The sequence below is a fragment of the Amphiprion ocellaris genome, chromosome 2 (genome assembly GCF_022539595.1).
Source record: "Amphiprion ocellaris isolate individual 3 ecotype Okinawa chromosome 2, ASM2253959v1, whole genome shotgun sequence".
NCBI lineage: Eukaryota > Metazoa > Chordata > Actinopteri > Pomacentridae > Amphiprion > Amphiprion ocellaris.
The window spans coordinates 23,795,887-23,811,054 of NC_072767.1; the positions used below are offsets into that span (position 1 = coordinate 23,795,887).

Consider the following 15,168-nt stretch of genomic DNA (forward strand, 5'->3'; position numbering starts at 1 on the left):
TACTACCAGGCGTCAGGTGAACGGCGTGACAGGTATTGATTCATTCTGAAATGTTTTACCAAGTTTAACTTCATTTCCCAAATTTTTGCCTTTTTGGTCTTCCTCCTTTTGTTTGACCTCCTGTTGTTCAGTGGACTTCCTGAGTGTCTTTCTTTTAGTTTTTATCCTGTTTGTAAGGAACAAACAGTTGTAAAGTTATTATTATAAATGTATGTTATGTCTTTGTTTAAACTGAAGGACAACCCTCCATATGGCTCTCATGTTAACAGTAAATAATTCTATGTGTACATTCTTAGCAAAAAAACCCAAACAAACAAAAAAAACTGATACAAAGGGATTTTACCAACACAGACTCGATGTCAATCAATTTGTATAAATAATTCTCCCATTTTAAGGACGATCGATCAGTGACGGATAAATGATGACGCTGTGGTGACGCAGAAACAGGCCCCGCCCAGCAGGCAGCAGAGTCATGCAGCTGCAGGACGCTGGACCAAATACTGATTTTTCTCTATACACACACCCTGGATCGGTTTCTTCATCGAGTAAGTACAGTCTGCAGCTACAGCTTTACAAAACACTCTTTAGTTTTCTTGTCCTGAAAAATGATGAAAGACTCGAGCGAGTTTCTGCAAAGTAACGGTTTATTTTAAAATTTCTACTTTGTGCTGATTCGATCCATTTCCTCCATCTACTTGGAATTGATTGCTTTATTTAATACGGTTAGCAAATGGCAGGTAAATGAGAAACGGTTAAAAAAGAAATCTGTGATTACTATAAAAATGACTTTTGTTTGGTTTTTATGAAATGTTTGGTTTACTTTCACTGTCCTCCATTGTAGAGACATGTAGCCTATAGACTGCTGTATGAGAGTCCTCTATGAGAGCTAAATATAAATATCACCTGACCTTTCCATTTAACACCTGTTGAGAAGCCCAGCTATAATGTGCTGCCTGCTACAGTATCTCTGATTACACACCAGTAACGTCCATGTGTTTTATGAGTTTGTCCTTTAATCTGTACAAGTATATAAGGGCTACATGTCCATTTTATTTCAGTGGTTTAAAACACAATTAATTCCTAAAGAAGGAGGAGCTGTAGTGAAAGACAGCCAGTAATAATCCAAAAAGATATATTTTTTTAGAAACAGTTACTTTATGGGAGGCTGATCCTGGTCTTATTCTATTTAAATGTATTCAAAAATGGGGGAATCACAGGAATATAAAGTGGCTGTAATGTCTCTACAAGTAGTTTGGATATTTGGTGACAGATTGAGGGTCTATTGAATCGTCAGCTTTGTGGAGTTCAGTTACCAGGAAATGAAAATAAAATAAGATCCCACCATCTTTACAGGGAGTCTAGAAAACTGACGGAGAATCTAGCACAAACTGGACAGTTGTTGTCACAATGACATGCTAAAGTAGACGGTATAAATAAATACAATTTTATGTCTTTTGAGTGAGAATTCTGAATGAAGAGGAAAAAATGCATAGAATTGCATGGTTTGTGACTCGTGATGCTCAGGCCATAAACTCCTAACAAGAACTTTAATAACAAAGTAAAAAAAAGTTTTTATTTATTTTTTGCAGTCCTCTCCAACTGAGGATGGTTTAGACCTACAGCTTGTGTAGTGAAGCTCTTTGCAGGGCTGTAACCAACAATAGTCTCCACATTTGAAGAACTGGAGCAAGTATTCGGCTCTAAAAGTAGAAACAGCACAGTGCAAAAACCCCATCCTCTTCTCCAGACATTACTTTGAACTGAAAATGTTGCTAAAAGTACAAAAAATATATCACAAAAATGTAGGTTATTTGAGGACAATATCTGATTTTGATTTTTCTGGCAGATATTGCAGTTAGAGCTTTGGATAGATTATTTAAAGTCAAATTTCCGTTCATTATTGATTAAACCCTGGGTCAGACATGTTGCACAATGTATATGGTTGGTTTTAATTCTAGTATTCAGTCTACATTAATCAATGATCAACCTCTGAAACTTTATATCTGCTCAAGTTAGATGAAACTTAATTGCAGCTGTTATGTAATAGCCACACCTTGTATAGCCTAATTACTGCCTTTGTGATTTCCTAATTGCATTTTTTCAAACTATTTAGTTTTTTAAATTAGTCGTACAGCTTTGATAATTTTGCCGCAGATTCACCACTGTTATTTCAATACTATTAGCTTATCATTACTGACGCATTAAGCTACAAACAGCATCCTGTAAATGCTGTTTGTTACTTGAACCCATAGAAGAGCATCTTATTTAAAAAAAAAAAAAATGATCGCGTAGCCTGAATGTGCACAGTAACCAGGATTATCAGATTCATATCATGTAAGTTGAAAGTAAGAATAAACTGAAAATATCAAGCACCAGCAAACTGCTTAAACGTACTTTTGTTGTTAGTGACAACATTATGGGCCACGGATTTATTATTGAGAAACACTGCATGATGACAGACTAAGCAAAGGAGAAAACACAATGACACAACACTAAACTCATTAAACACAGGAGCACCTTGATATGAACACACCTCAGGACTTCCAGCTACCTTGCTGACCATTAACTTGTTCGGTTTTACATTTTTTTATGCGTTCAGCGATGTCATCAGAGGTTTGATTTCCTCATGCTGACTAACAGAGTGAGGCTTGTGTTAAGTTGTGGGGTGGGAGCTTCCCTTTTCTGGACATTTCACAAAATGACTTTTGAGTTTGTTTAACTGACTCAGTGTCTGACATCGCCTGTGTAACATGTTCCACCCAGTTTGAGTAGACATGACAGCGTTTGATTTGTCGCCACCCTGCGCCCCATATGACAGGACCATGTGTGGATGTTGCAGGCGGATGCTGAGCCGCCTCATGGCTGCTCTGAAGTTCGTCCTGTTGGCATCTGCTTGTTGCTCTGGGAGTCGTGTCACTGAGTTGGGCCCTCAGAGACGGCTCAGTGGGTGTATTTCATGGCTCAGTTTCAGAAAAATGGTGTGATTTTTGGTATAAATTTTAAAGCCACAGCTCCAGAATGAGCTGTTGTGTCTCCAGTAAATAATTTGTTGGTTGAAATAATGCTCCAGCCATCTGTAGAATGAACACTGCTGTGTGACGCACTGCTCGTTTAAAGTGTTGAGTCCAGTGAGACGTAACGAATGTGAAATGGAACCGCGCATATATTCCCTGCACAATTCAGAAAAGATATCTCTCCTACCAGCATTTTATGGTGAGATAAGTTTCAAAACATAGCAATTTCACAACACAAAGTTTAGTTTGTCTTTGTTTGAATGGATAATATAAGGAATCTGGAAGTATTATCAGGTAGAATGATGGAGGATCTGTGTAACTTGGATGAAAAAATAAACCAAACATGATACAGCTTATATGGCTGCTCCTTATAATGATCAAGAAAAGAACATAAAATTAAAGGCAGTGAAATTACCCTGAAAATAGCTTGTGTCTTATATGGTTAAGGGCAGACAAAAGCACCAATACTGGTGTAGGTTACCTTTTATGTTAGTTTTTAAACCCTTAGCATTCATCAGTTTCTTTTTTTTCTATACTATAAAAGTCTTAAACCTTGGAAACATTTTTTTCAGTGGACTATTAAGGTTAAAAAAGTGTGCGGCTCATAGTGGTTCAACAGGAACGCACTCCTATAAATGACGGTTCTGAAACTGCACGGTCATAATATTGCATTTGGAAATGATGAATGGTTGAGCCACAGCGGCATAGGTTTTCATTCATTCTGTAATGGTTTAGTCCTGCTGAGTGTTAAATTGTTCTGCTGGTGGTGTTTCTTTTCAGAAACCAACAGTGGGGGTGAATTTGTGAACAGAAGTGTTTTGAGATGCCGCTTGTCTTCATATTCTGCCAGCTCCTTTGTGCGAGAGGATGCAGCTCAGGTTAACCACAGATTGAAGCTGCACTGGCTCGACAAGTTTCAGCTGTTACTTTCATTCTCAACAACTGTCACGCACAGACATTCACGGGAGCCGTTTTTCCCTGTTTTGATTGGGAAGTGATACCCTCAAGACTGCAGGACGTGTCTTCCTGCCAAAGAGCAGATTCTGTTAATTAGCTGTCAGGGCTGTAAAAAGAATATTAGCAATATAATAAAAACATTGCTTAGAAACTATTTTAGTCTTTATAAGAGAAATGTTATTTTTTGACAAATACTGTACTTTCAGGAGGGGTTGAGGTGGGGATTTATGATCTCAGTTGTTAGTTTCAGGTGTATATCAGTACAAAATGATGCTCATGTCGCAAGTCATGGTCCTATTTAGAGTCAAACAGATGATAAAGCAAAATATTCTTGTTGTGGCTACCTTATGATTGACAAGGCACTACTGTATGGGCGTGTCCTCCAGTTCCACCCCTTTCTCATTGCATCAGGCTTCAAAACACCAAGGCAGCAACTGCCACATGCCTGTCATGAGGCTTCAAAATGGTAGTCCACAAACCAATGGCTTACATGACTATTATTTATAGTCTTTTATTGTGCATAGAAGGACAATCAACACAGAATGTCACAAACATAAAAGCCAAAAAAACTTGGACATTTTTTGTCAGTCAAGTACTGGTTGTGTTAAGGAGGAAAACACTGCTAATATATGCAGCTCCAGCGAGTCCACAGGTGCAGCCAATGAGTTCCCTGTCTTCAGTATCTTATTAGAGGAACTATAGGAGTTGACTTTATTGCTGCCATTATTCGGTTGTTGATTTATGCCCACCCTACATCAAAAATGACACTTGACTTTTTCTCTTGGGAACCCTGATTTCTAATAATATATTTTATTTAATGTTGCCTTTCATGTCACTCATGGTCACGTTACATCACAGAAAATCAATAATAAAAGGCACAATGAGTTAAAAAAACAAACTATGTAATAGTATAAAGTAAAATGCCGTTGACGCAGTGGAAGTGAGGAGGCCAATTAGAAATTCTGGTTTTAAGAGCAGTATTGAATTTGGTAATGGATGTGAATGTGAGGGGGAAGTGAGCTCCAAAGTTTGAGTGCAGTAGGAAATGCAAGTGTGATGAAGGTGAGTGAGATAGCCTGATGGAAGATGATAGAAGCCTTTAGATGTTACAAGTTAGATTTTAAAATTGCAGCACAGGAAGCTGGTATAGCTGAATGAGTGGGGGTGTGACAGGTTCAGCGGACTTTGAATGTTTAACAATCTGCTCTGGGGGACCATGTCAGTGAATTGGTTTATTGAGGATGCCCTAGGACCGTTAATCATTGCGTGATGTAGGTAAATAAAGACTTCAGTGGAATGTTATACAAAGGTAGGGTACAGTCCAGATATGGTGGATAAAGACAATAAGTGACGCACTAATATATAACTGAGGAAAGAGAGAGGGGCTGTCAAAGTTAAGAGCAAGGCTGTTCACCTGTGTTGAGACAGTTAGCTTCAGCAATGGGGAATCAGTTAAGACTGACATCCTAATAAAAGGTTTTAAATCCCAAATGTAGTGTCAAGGACAACTGTAATTTGAAGTTTTGTCGTCTGTCATGACTACAACTTTGCGTTCTAGCAGAATCGGCTTTGTTGGTCAAACATACATATACATATATATATATATATATATATATATATATATATATATATATATATATGTGTGTGTGTGTGTGTATATGTATATAACATTAAATTTGTTGTAAATTTTCTCTGCACATATTATACATTTAGTCACAAATGGATATAAAATATGATTTGAATAGTCCGCTGCGTCATATAGCCACGAGACATCATTTTTAGGTTCTTGGCTTAAACTGTTATACTGCTATTTTGTCATTCCCTTTATTTCAGGAATGGCAACTCACTGTATAATAATGTCTTCTCCTTAGGGGAGTGGTTCTAATTGATAATCTCATCAATAAACAGTAAATGGCCAGTCTTAAGATCCTGTTTACCTTTTTTAGACTTTTAAATAGAGCTTCAAATTGGAAATCCCCTTGTAATGGTTGGCCATTTCATTTAACTCTGTAATATCTGAATCTTAGTGGAGTCAGTCTGTAAATTCAAAGTGCAATACAATCATTTTTAGTTTTGGTTTCCTCCAGCAACTCTTAACAACAATATCAGGGTGTAATCAGTATACTATTACATGTTTCTCTCCAGAATTCCTGGTTTACTTTTTTCCTGGGCAGGTAGTGTACAAATCTATAAGATTTTGGCTCCTCGCCTTTCTACCTGTTAAATTCATGCAGTGTGTGAGGGCCAGCAAAGCCTGCATGCAGTGCTTACCCATGCACTAACTTGTCATAATACTTCAGCAAGTACTAACTAATTCATTGTTTTAGTCTTGTCTGCAGAGTTTCAAGAATGAGAAGAATCAGAGCAACAACTTTCTTGATGGCTGGAGCTCTTGGTCTGTTGGTCCTACATATCTTTAAAGATTTTATTGACCACAAGGCCATACGTCTCCATGCAGATGTGAGAGAGGATAACAGCCAAAGAAGGGAACCCATGAAAAAAAACTCTTACTTATTCTTCTGGCCAGGATGCCAACAAAATATGTCTGCTGCCAACATCTCAGACTTCAGCTCCCTCCCTGGTTCCATAAAAGATTTTCTCTACTACCGACACTGCCGCCATTTCCCAATGCTGCTGGACCTTCCAGACAAATGTGGAGGAGCTGACAAATCTGCAGATGTATTTCTTCTGCTGGTCATTAAAAGCTCACCTGCGAACTACGACCGCCGAGAGGTGCTACGCAAAACCTGGGCCAAAGAGAGGTTACACAAGGGTGTGTGGATTCGAAGGATCTTCATCTCAGGAACGTCGGGTGTCAGTTTTGAAAAGGACAGGCTGAACAAAATTCTAGAGCTAGAGCAGCAGGAGTACAATGACATCCTTCAGTGGGACTTTAGTGACACATTTTACAACCTCACCTTGAAGCAGATACTCTTCCTGGAATGGATGGAGAGAAACTGTCCAAACGCTCGCTTCCTGCTGAATGGTGATGACGACGTCTTTGCCCACACAGGCAACATGGTTGAGTATCTCCGAAGCCTGAAGGACAATGATGGAAGTCAACACCTTTTCACTGGACATCTAATCCAGAATGTGGGGCCCGTTAGATCATCAGGGAGCAAGTATTATATCCCAGTTCAGGTGCAGAAGTCCAACTCATACCCTCCTTACTGTGGTGGTGGAGGCTTCCTCCTGTCTGGTCATACAGCTCTGGTCATATACAACATGTCTCTGTCCATCACCATCCTTCCTATTGATGATGTTTACATGGGGATGTGTCTGGCCAAAGCAGGACTTAATCCTTCCTCCCATATGGGTGTGAAAACGGCAGGACTGTACATTCCCTCCAGCACATTAGACGGATACGATCCTTGTTTTTATAAAGACGTCTTATTGGTACACAGATTCCTTCCATCTCAGATGTATCTGATGTGGCACAGGATACACGATCCTACTCTGAGGTGTTTCCCTTCCACGAAACAGCATTAGCAGCACTAAACTGTAGCTCACTGGCGGTAACAGAGCTTGTTGACAATTTACATCTTGCACTAGCTCAAATGGACTTAGGAATGATGGGCTTTTTTCTACATGCTTTGGCTAGAATGAAGAAACTGTCGTACACGTTTACCTCATCCACTGCTGTCTGGTTAATAGTGGGACTTCAGATCTTGCTTTGCGTCAGATTGCATTGTTGGCCAGATCTGAGCAGATAGACGCAAAGCACTGCATGAACTTACACATTTGTTATTTTCTATCTAATGTGTTCTGACTACTTACCCATCCAGTAAATATCAGACATCACGTTTCTCTTCCCTAATGAATGCAAGATCAATATTTACTTGCCTTCTGACTTGCCAAATGCCACGTGTCTTTACCAGTTTGTGCAATGTTGCTGTGTAGGTACTGTACAGTCCTGGTGAGTGACTGCATGAGCATCTCGACAAAAATATGGAATAATAGTCATATAGATCTGTTGGTGAGACCAAATTGTGCAAAAATATATATATATATATAATGCTTACCAACAGAAAGTCCTGTGTCTTTAAATGAAAATTTCTTTCCACATTTGAAGCAATACTGTGTGTATGCTGGTTGACAAAGCTTTTTTTTTTTTTTTTTTTTTTTTTAAAGTCCCAAATGCAAAAGCGGAGAAAGGAAGTGATTAAACAGTGTGTTTTGTCTCCTGTAATATAAGCTGCAGTCATCAGCTGTGAGTGTTTTCCTCATCTGGACTATACTGTTTCAAATATTGCCAGGAATCTCAAATGACAATTTTGCCACTACTGTCAATGCGAACTGAATATGTTTCATGCGGGAACAAAAAGCTTTCTCAAATGTGGGAGAATTTACTGTTATCCTGATGTAAATAAATGGATCTTACTGATGGATGCATTTTTTTTTTGTAAAGCCAACAAAAAATTCAGTAGATGATATATATATATATTCATTGACTATTTTCTCCAGTATGAAACATTCCAATTTAGCTTCTTCCTGCATTTGTGTCTGCTAAGATAGTTAATATCTGAATTTTGACACTGAGTATGTCGTGAAACTCCATGTACTGACTGATGTAAACTGTCCCACCCACCCTGAGCATACAGACGGGGTCTAATTGATCAGTTTATCTGTGCAGCGCTGTGGACGGCTGTGGCCGTGAAGGACCTTTAAGGGATTTATTGTTTGCAGACACATAGTTCTGTCACAGCTGTGGTTAAAAAATGGCTGCTGTTGCAGTTTTGGAAAGATCACATGTTGTGTCATCTGTGGGTGGACGTTTCCTGTAGTACTGATTGATTGTTTTGTGAACATTGTATTTACTGTATATATTTGACATTGGTTTTGTGATTGTGTTGTAATCAGAGATGAGTTATAATCCACGATATATTCTGACTACCAGCTGATTCATGTCCGTGATGCTTTGTCCGCTCCAAACACTCCAACTGCCAATAACTGGTACCAAATATTCCTTGGTCATGTTTGCTTAATGTTTGGTCAGATATTTTAATCACACTTATGTTAAGTTTAATACTGTATTTATGCAAACATCTGTGCTTTGTATTGAACCCTTCTGAACAGCAACCAGCTCTCAGTGCGACTGAAGTCAGGCTTTAAGGTAGAATGTGGTGTCCACAGCCTTACAAAAATATAATTTAAAGATAATTCCTCAGGGTTACTTAATGACAAAAATTTAATGTTATTTAATCTTCTGCTGAAGCTCCTCAATTTTTCTTCTGTTTTATGTTTTGTGTCAGCCTGAATATTTGTGTTATAGAAAGAGATTAATGTGTTTGTGCCTTATGTCTGTATTTTTTGTACTGTCAAATACTCAGACTTAAAGAATATCCCAATCATCATAAGTTGCTTCTAGTAAATAATCAAAAGAAAGATTACTGTAGGCTTTTTTAAAAGTTAGCTGACATGTTTTCTGTGTGTGTATGTTTTTACCTTGTCCTATATTCAATATAGTGAATTGAATATAGACAGAAATGTCACAGTGATTTTGATGCTGCTAAAAAGAGGTCAGACTGTTAGAATTAAAAAAAACTTTGAAATGAAACTTTTGATGGATTTAATAAAACAATAAATTTAATGATATAAAAATATACATACAATATATTGTGATTTATTTCTTGTTTGACTTTAAGGGCACACATTGTTGGAAATATATTGAAGGTTTATTAGAGACGTCTTTATTTTTTCAAAGTTATCCAACAGAGCAGTTTGCAGCAGCACTAATGAACCAGAGTTGAATAGTTTTCATTTTTGTCTTCGTACATACTACAGACATTGTATATGTGTATTACGCATATAGACGATAACACTGTGCATAGCTGTTTACATTCCAGCACCCATAGGTTAGATTTTGCAAGTTGCTTCAAATGAAAAAGAAGGAATGAGCAGCACAGATTGCTTCTTCCATGTAATACTTGTAGCATGTATGAAACGCCTTCTGTTAGGCAGCAGCTCTTAAATTATTAGTCAAAGTATACAAAAACAGTAACTATCTTGCAACTCATACTGTTGAACCAACACTCTCAGACAGTTAAAACAAAAACCAAACACTGTAATATCATGAAGATTCATTGCAACCCTAGTGTATTGGACTGGTTTTACTGAACTGTCAAGTGTGTAGAATAGATATTCAACAGGTCACCTGGTAAAAGAAACAAAAGAATCATGTATTTGTTGTTAATAAAGATATTTAGTATAGATATTATTATAAATACAATCTTTTACATGCAATATGACACTTCAGGTAGTCTTTGTTTTGTCCTTTGTGTGAAGTTCTGTGAAGTCTGACCTTTAAAGATGCGTCTAACCTTTACAACCTAGTTGTCCTCTTAGAGGAGTGAAGTTTCCTGTAATTTGATGTGTTTTGTTTCGTTTGGTTAGTCACAGCATGTGAGAGTTTGTCTCACACCAAAAGGTGAGAGTTAGCAACTCTACTTAATTCTTCCCTGAGGGAGGAGTTTGGTTTCAATGTGTTGTGCCTGTTCCATTCCATTATCACACCCGTAGATGTTGACAGCAGGACCCGCTTATACTCATTGGCCAAATAGTGTATTATCATTAGCGATATTCCGAACCAGGCAACCTCATGCAGTCCTGTGTATAAGTGCATGCAAATCACCATGGAAGCCTATAACACTGAATTTTGAAAGCTGTGGTCAAAATGATAATTTCCTGAACCTAACCAGGGGGTTTCACAGAAAAGTCTGGGCTCTATGTGGTTTTCCTTTCTTTTGGTTTCATCCCTTTCCTGCATCGTTTGAAGCCAACGACTGTTTACATGAATCTGCTCTGCTTATTAGGATAGACACTACTGAAGTGTTTATAAAACATTTTCAGAAGTTATAATAGTTTGTAATATGTGCTTGAGTCTGTACTGTTGAAATCTCACCATATCTGCAACCCTCCTTTCCCAGCATTTAGTTACTGAGTGTTGCTTTTACTGTGGTTAACTGAGGTTTGTTACAGTGAAGGTCACATTACTGTTATCATGTTTATTTATTCAGTATTTAAGTCTTTGCCATTCCTAAGATATTGCATAAGGCAAAGCTAAACAAAGTGCCATATTAGTTTTTGTAATGTGAGAAGAACTGAACACAAGGGGAAGTTGATATTATTAAAAAGAAATTGCCCTGCTCGAATAGACCAAAGGATCTATTTCTAACATGATTCAAACATGTAAAGGTTATATTATAATTAAACTCTGCTCCTTTAATTACCATGTTCCTAAAATTAGAATCATTCTTCTAGTCGGATGTTACTTCAGTTGGCCGTTGTAAGATCAGCTTTAAGGGTTGTGCAGCCAGAGTTTTAGGTCATGTGAATCTCAAAATTGCATTAATGATGTGAACGTGGCTAAGTATGACTCCAAAGTTGAACTGTCTTTACAGTGAGGTCTGTAACACCTCAGTGTCGAATGATGATGAGCCCATGTTGTCCCACATCCTCAGTAACAGGTGGGCGACTGGTTGCAGCCGTGCTGCCTGCGCTTGTTTCTGAAACTAATGACTAATTCATGTAAAGCAAAGAAAATATGCTTATACCTAGATTCCTGGCTGACAGCCTTCGATCTAAACTATAATAATTTTGGATCTACACAAAATCAGAGGTAATCAGTGCTCACCTTTCTGTGGAAGAAAAATAGTCAGCAGCTGTTTTCCCTCAGTTTGCTTTCTTTTTGTTTGCTTAACTTCTTGCCATTTACGGTGCCCTGCTTTGCTTTCTTAGGTGAAGACACAACTACCGCAGGGCACATGGATGCTCAGCTTGTTTAACTGTGCTTAGAGACGAGTATTGAGGCCTCAGAGAGCCTCCACTATCTTTTATAAATACAAAGTTCCATTTCTCAAGTGATCAGTCAATCTTAGTTTAGTTATGCCACTGATAACTGAGAAAAAAAACAATAAAAGTATCTACAAACTCTTTGTTCAAGGCCTTTATATGCCAAGCCTGATTCAGATTAACTGTGGCATTAATGCTGCTTTAACAAACACAACCTGACCTGTGCACTTTTGTGTTTTGAGCCTTTGTTTAAAAGGTACGTGGCAGGAGGTTTGTGGACTTTTAAGTTTGGGCTACCCTTTGCATCTAGCACTCGTGTTCAAATTTTTTTATGTCTAGATACACAAAGTTACTGTATTAGTCAGTGAAGCCTCTTTTTTTTTTTTTTTTTTAGCTCATCAGATCAGCTGTTTGGTTTGTGCTTTTGTTTTAGTGACAGAAGTGAGTCCGCTTCAGTTTCATTGTATTATTTTTATTCATTTGGCAACCCGTCACCTCCTTCTCCACATTTTGTGAACCTGTTGTATTGTTTGACATTTGAGTTTTCAACATCCACCTTACATACTCCACAGTTGTCAAAAGGGGACACAACAATGCTAATGAGAAATATGTGTGATTTTTTTTTATGGTTGAGTTTTAGGAGGAGATGCAATCACTGATCTTGTTAACTGCTGGTAGAGAAGAGTAGAGATGACAGCCAAGCACAGCCACCAATCACAGACGGCTCCTATGTATTCAAATAAACATTGCTGCTGCCAACATCTCAGGCATCAGCTCTCTTCCTCGTGGTACAAAGACTTTGTCTATTGCCGTCATTTCCTCATGCTGGTAGACCTTCCTGACAAATCACTGAACTGCCACTATCAAAAGCTGCTATACAAAATCTGGCCTAAAGACAGGTTTTACAACAGCATGTGGATCTGAAGGCTCATTAACTCTAATTTTAAGTCCTGTTTAATAATTATGGGTGCATTGTTATTGTGTACAAAACAAAAACAAATGGGAGGGAGCAGGGTGTTAACTCTGTAACGTAATTAGTTATTTAACAAAAACCATCATTTATTTCTAGGTGCCTCTTAAATGCACACGTCCCCCTTTTATTATCTGAAAAACTTTCATTTTACACAGTGGAAAGCTTTTCATTGTATGTTTAAAATTTGTCAGACTCTTTAAGTGTATTTCAAGTCATAGATTCCAAACTCAAACACCTTGAGATGGTTACACGGACTGTGGCTAGATTTCATTTGTTGTGTTTCCTGGTGTTTCTGAGTGTCGGTGGGTTACAGATTAAACTGTTTCTGGAAAATGTGCTTCCTTCCTGAACACAGACTGATAACACAAGTCCCATAGTGACGTAAAATCCAAAGAAACATTTGACTTGTTGGAGGAATACTGTATTTGGGGCAGTGATACTAGAGTACATACTGAGTATACTAGTGGTTTCTCCGTGGAATAATGAACTGCAGCGCCCTCTTATGGACACATCAGGTTACTGCAGCAGAGAAAAACATTCAAAGGAGCTGTGCTGCTTTCTAAAATTTTTATCATTTCATCATGTTTGATCTTCTTAGAGAAACTGCTTGACTAAAAATATTTGTCTCACACTTTTAAATCAAGAGAATGAGTTACTAATTATTCGATAATTTCACAAGTTCCTATAAACTGCCACTAGAACGGTGATTGATTTTACACCTTGTAAAAGATGCACTACAAGAATTCAAAATACAACAAATCCTTTATTGCAACAGATTACAAGGCTTTGAATGCACACAGCAAAATATTAAATCCAAAATATATGTTTTTAAACAAAAAGCTTAAAATGATTTTTCTGTAATTGTTTGAATCTTTCACACACAATAAATGTAATCAAAAGCAATATAAGAGCAACTGACCTCACATTCCCTGAGTCAACCTGTGCTTTCTTTGGTCATGTTTCTAGCATGACAAAAGTTGTTGTTATGCTAATCACTAACAATTCAGAGTTTTCTGCAACATATGCAGAAATGTCAGACTTGAGCATTTACAGAACACTGAGCTTGCCCACTTTTCTGTTATAAATACTATGTTTTTATATATTTGACTGAAAGAAAGAGAATTGCAAGATGTGATGTTTCAATAAAAACATACTTTGACAGTGGAAAGGAATGGAAGAAGAAATGCAGAAAATTTCTATTCTTCATCTGCATTTTCTGCACAAAATCTGTCTGGGTTAAACATTTTCTTGTGGAAAAGTATTTAAAAACCTAAAAAAAAAAAAAACTCATCTAAGCAAATGGGATTCTCTTCGTGGCTGTGAATAAGTCTGTAATGTAATGTACAATACAGGACTTGGACCTGAGCTTTTGGGGAGTAGCTTATAGAAAACATAAAATCACTCTTTTATCTGTCAGTAACGAGTCAGAACATGCACGCTTCCATGACTGGATGCTCACTGTTGTGGGTGTGGAATCACCTCTGTTGGGACAGTGAATGAAATCTTGTCATTTCACAGCATGAGTTCAACTGTGAGACACAACGAAGCTGCTTCTCAGCCTTTCAGGTTTTCTCTTTCATCCTGCATGATCGTCTCAATCTGGTCTCCTAGGCTGGAGAAACAGGGGCGCTCGTCGAAGCTGTAGGCCCAACACTGCTTCATCAGACTGTACACCTGGTGGTACAGAGAGGACAATGTGAGTGGAAGAAGGTCCCCGCTCTGAGTGGCATGTCTGATTCTTAATTTCGAGGGACACTAATATGAGGCAGACAGTCATTTCACCAAAGGTGTCATTGATTTACAGTATTTGTATGTGGAGAGGAAACAAACATACCTTTGGTGGACAGTTTGGAGGAGCTGGCAGCCTCCACTCGTTCTTTAGAATATTTGTCAGATGCATTGAGATGGTCGTACCCTGCACGTTGTGTCCGATCACCTGCATGTACAGCTGGAACAAAACAGCCATTATTGGTAATCCTAAACTAAACTGAAATGCTGTTCAAACATATTCACAAAACGCGTAAACTTTCTCACTCTTTTTGGATTGCAGTTCACGTCACAATAGGAGAAGAGCTCGTGAAGAACCACGCCGAAACTCCAGACGTCTGATTTGTGGGAGAATCTGGACTCACTAATGGACTCTGGAGCGTACCTGAAACAAAAGAACTGCGTGAAATGATGCACAGTTGCAGGATCACTCTTCTCTACAGATGCTTGAGCTGTGACTGAAAGCAGGTGTACTTCAATCTCTGACTTTTTATCTTAATTTGTATAGAAGAGAAAAAGAATCATCTTAGGTTTTAGGACTATTTTCTGCACTAGTTTGACTTCTATGAGCAATACTTCTTTCAAAATATGCAAATCACTACTTTGAAGGCTTTGACAATGTGAAATATGCACTTCCTGGTGTAAAGACTTCTGCAGGCCTCTTCG

General features: G+C 38.0%; 2 protein-coding genes across 5 annotated transcripts in view; one reads left to right on the plus strand and one right to left on the minus strand.

Annotated features, from left to right (window-relative positions):
- Nucleotides 1–15,168, plus strand: part of LOC111576549 (N-acetyllactosaminide beta-1,3-N-acetylglucosaminyltransferase 3) — an 18,931-nt gene continuing 3,763 nt past the window's right edge. The window contains exons 1-4 of the mRNA XM_023282281.3: nucleotides 1–32; nucleotides 396–545; nucleotides 6,299–14,431; nucleotides 14,786–14,970. Coding sequence (XP_023138049.1) covers nucleotides 6,321–7,460 — 1,140 coding nt within the window. The 5' untranslated portion in view covers nucleotides 1–32; nucleotides 396–545; nucleotides 6,299–6,320 and the 3' untranslated portion in view covers nucleotides 7,461–14,431; nucleotides 14,786–14,970. The remainder of the gene's footprint in view (nucleotides 33–395; nucleotides 546–6,298; nucleotides 14,432–14,785; nucleotides 14,971–15,168) is intronic.
- The window catches only part of jak3 (Janus kinase 3 (a protein tyrosine kinase, leukocyte)), a 16,371-nt gene continuing 14,681 nt past the window's right edge, over nucleotides 13,479–15,168 (minus strand). For all 4 annotated transcript variants that reach the window (XM_023282278.3, XM_023282279.3, XM_023282277.3 and 1 more), the window contains 3 exons: nucleotides 14,770–14,887; nucleotides 14,570–14,683; nucleotides 13,479–14,409 (listed from right to left, as the gene is read on the minus strand). In XM_023282278.3, the coding sequence (XP_023138046.2) occupies nucleotides 14,290–14,409; nucleotides 14,570–14,683; nucleotides 14,770–14,887 (352 nt within the window). In that variant the 3' untranslated portion in view covers nucleotides 13,479–14,289. The remainder of the gene's footprint in view (nucleotides 14,410–14,569; nucleotides 14,684–14,769; nucleotides 14,888–15,168) is intronic.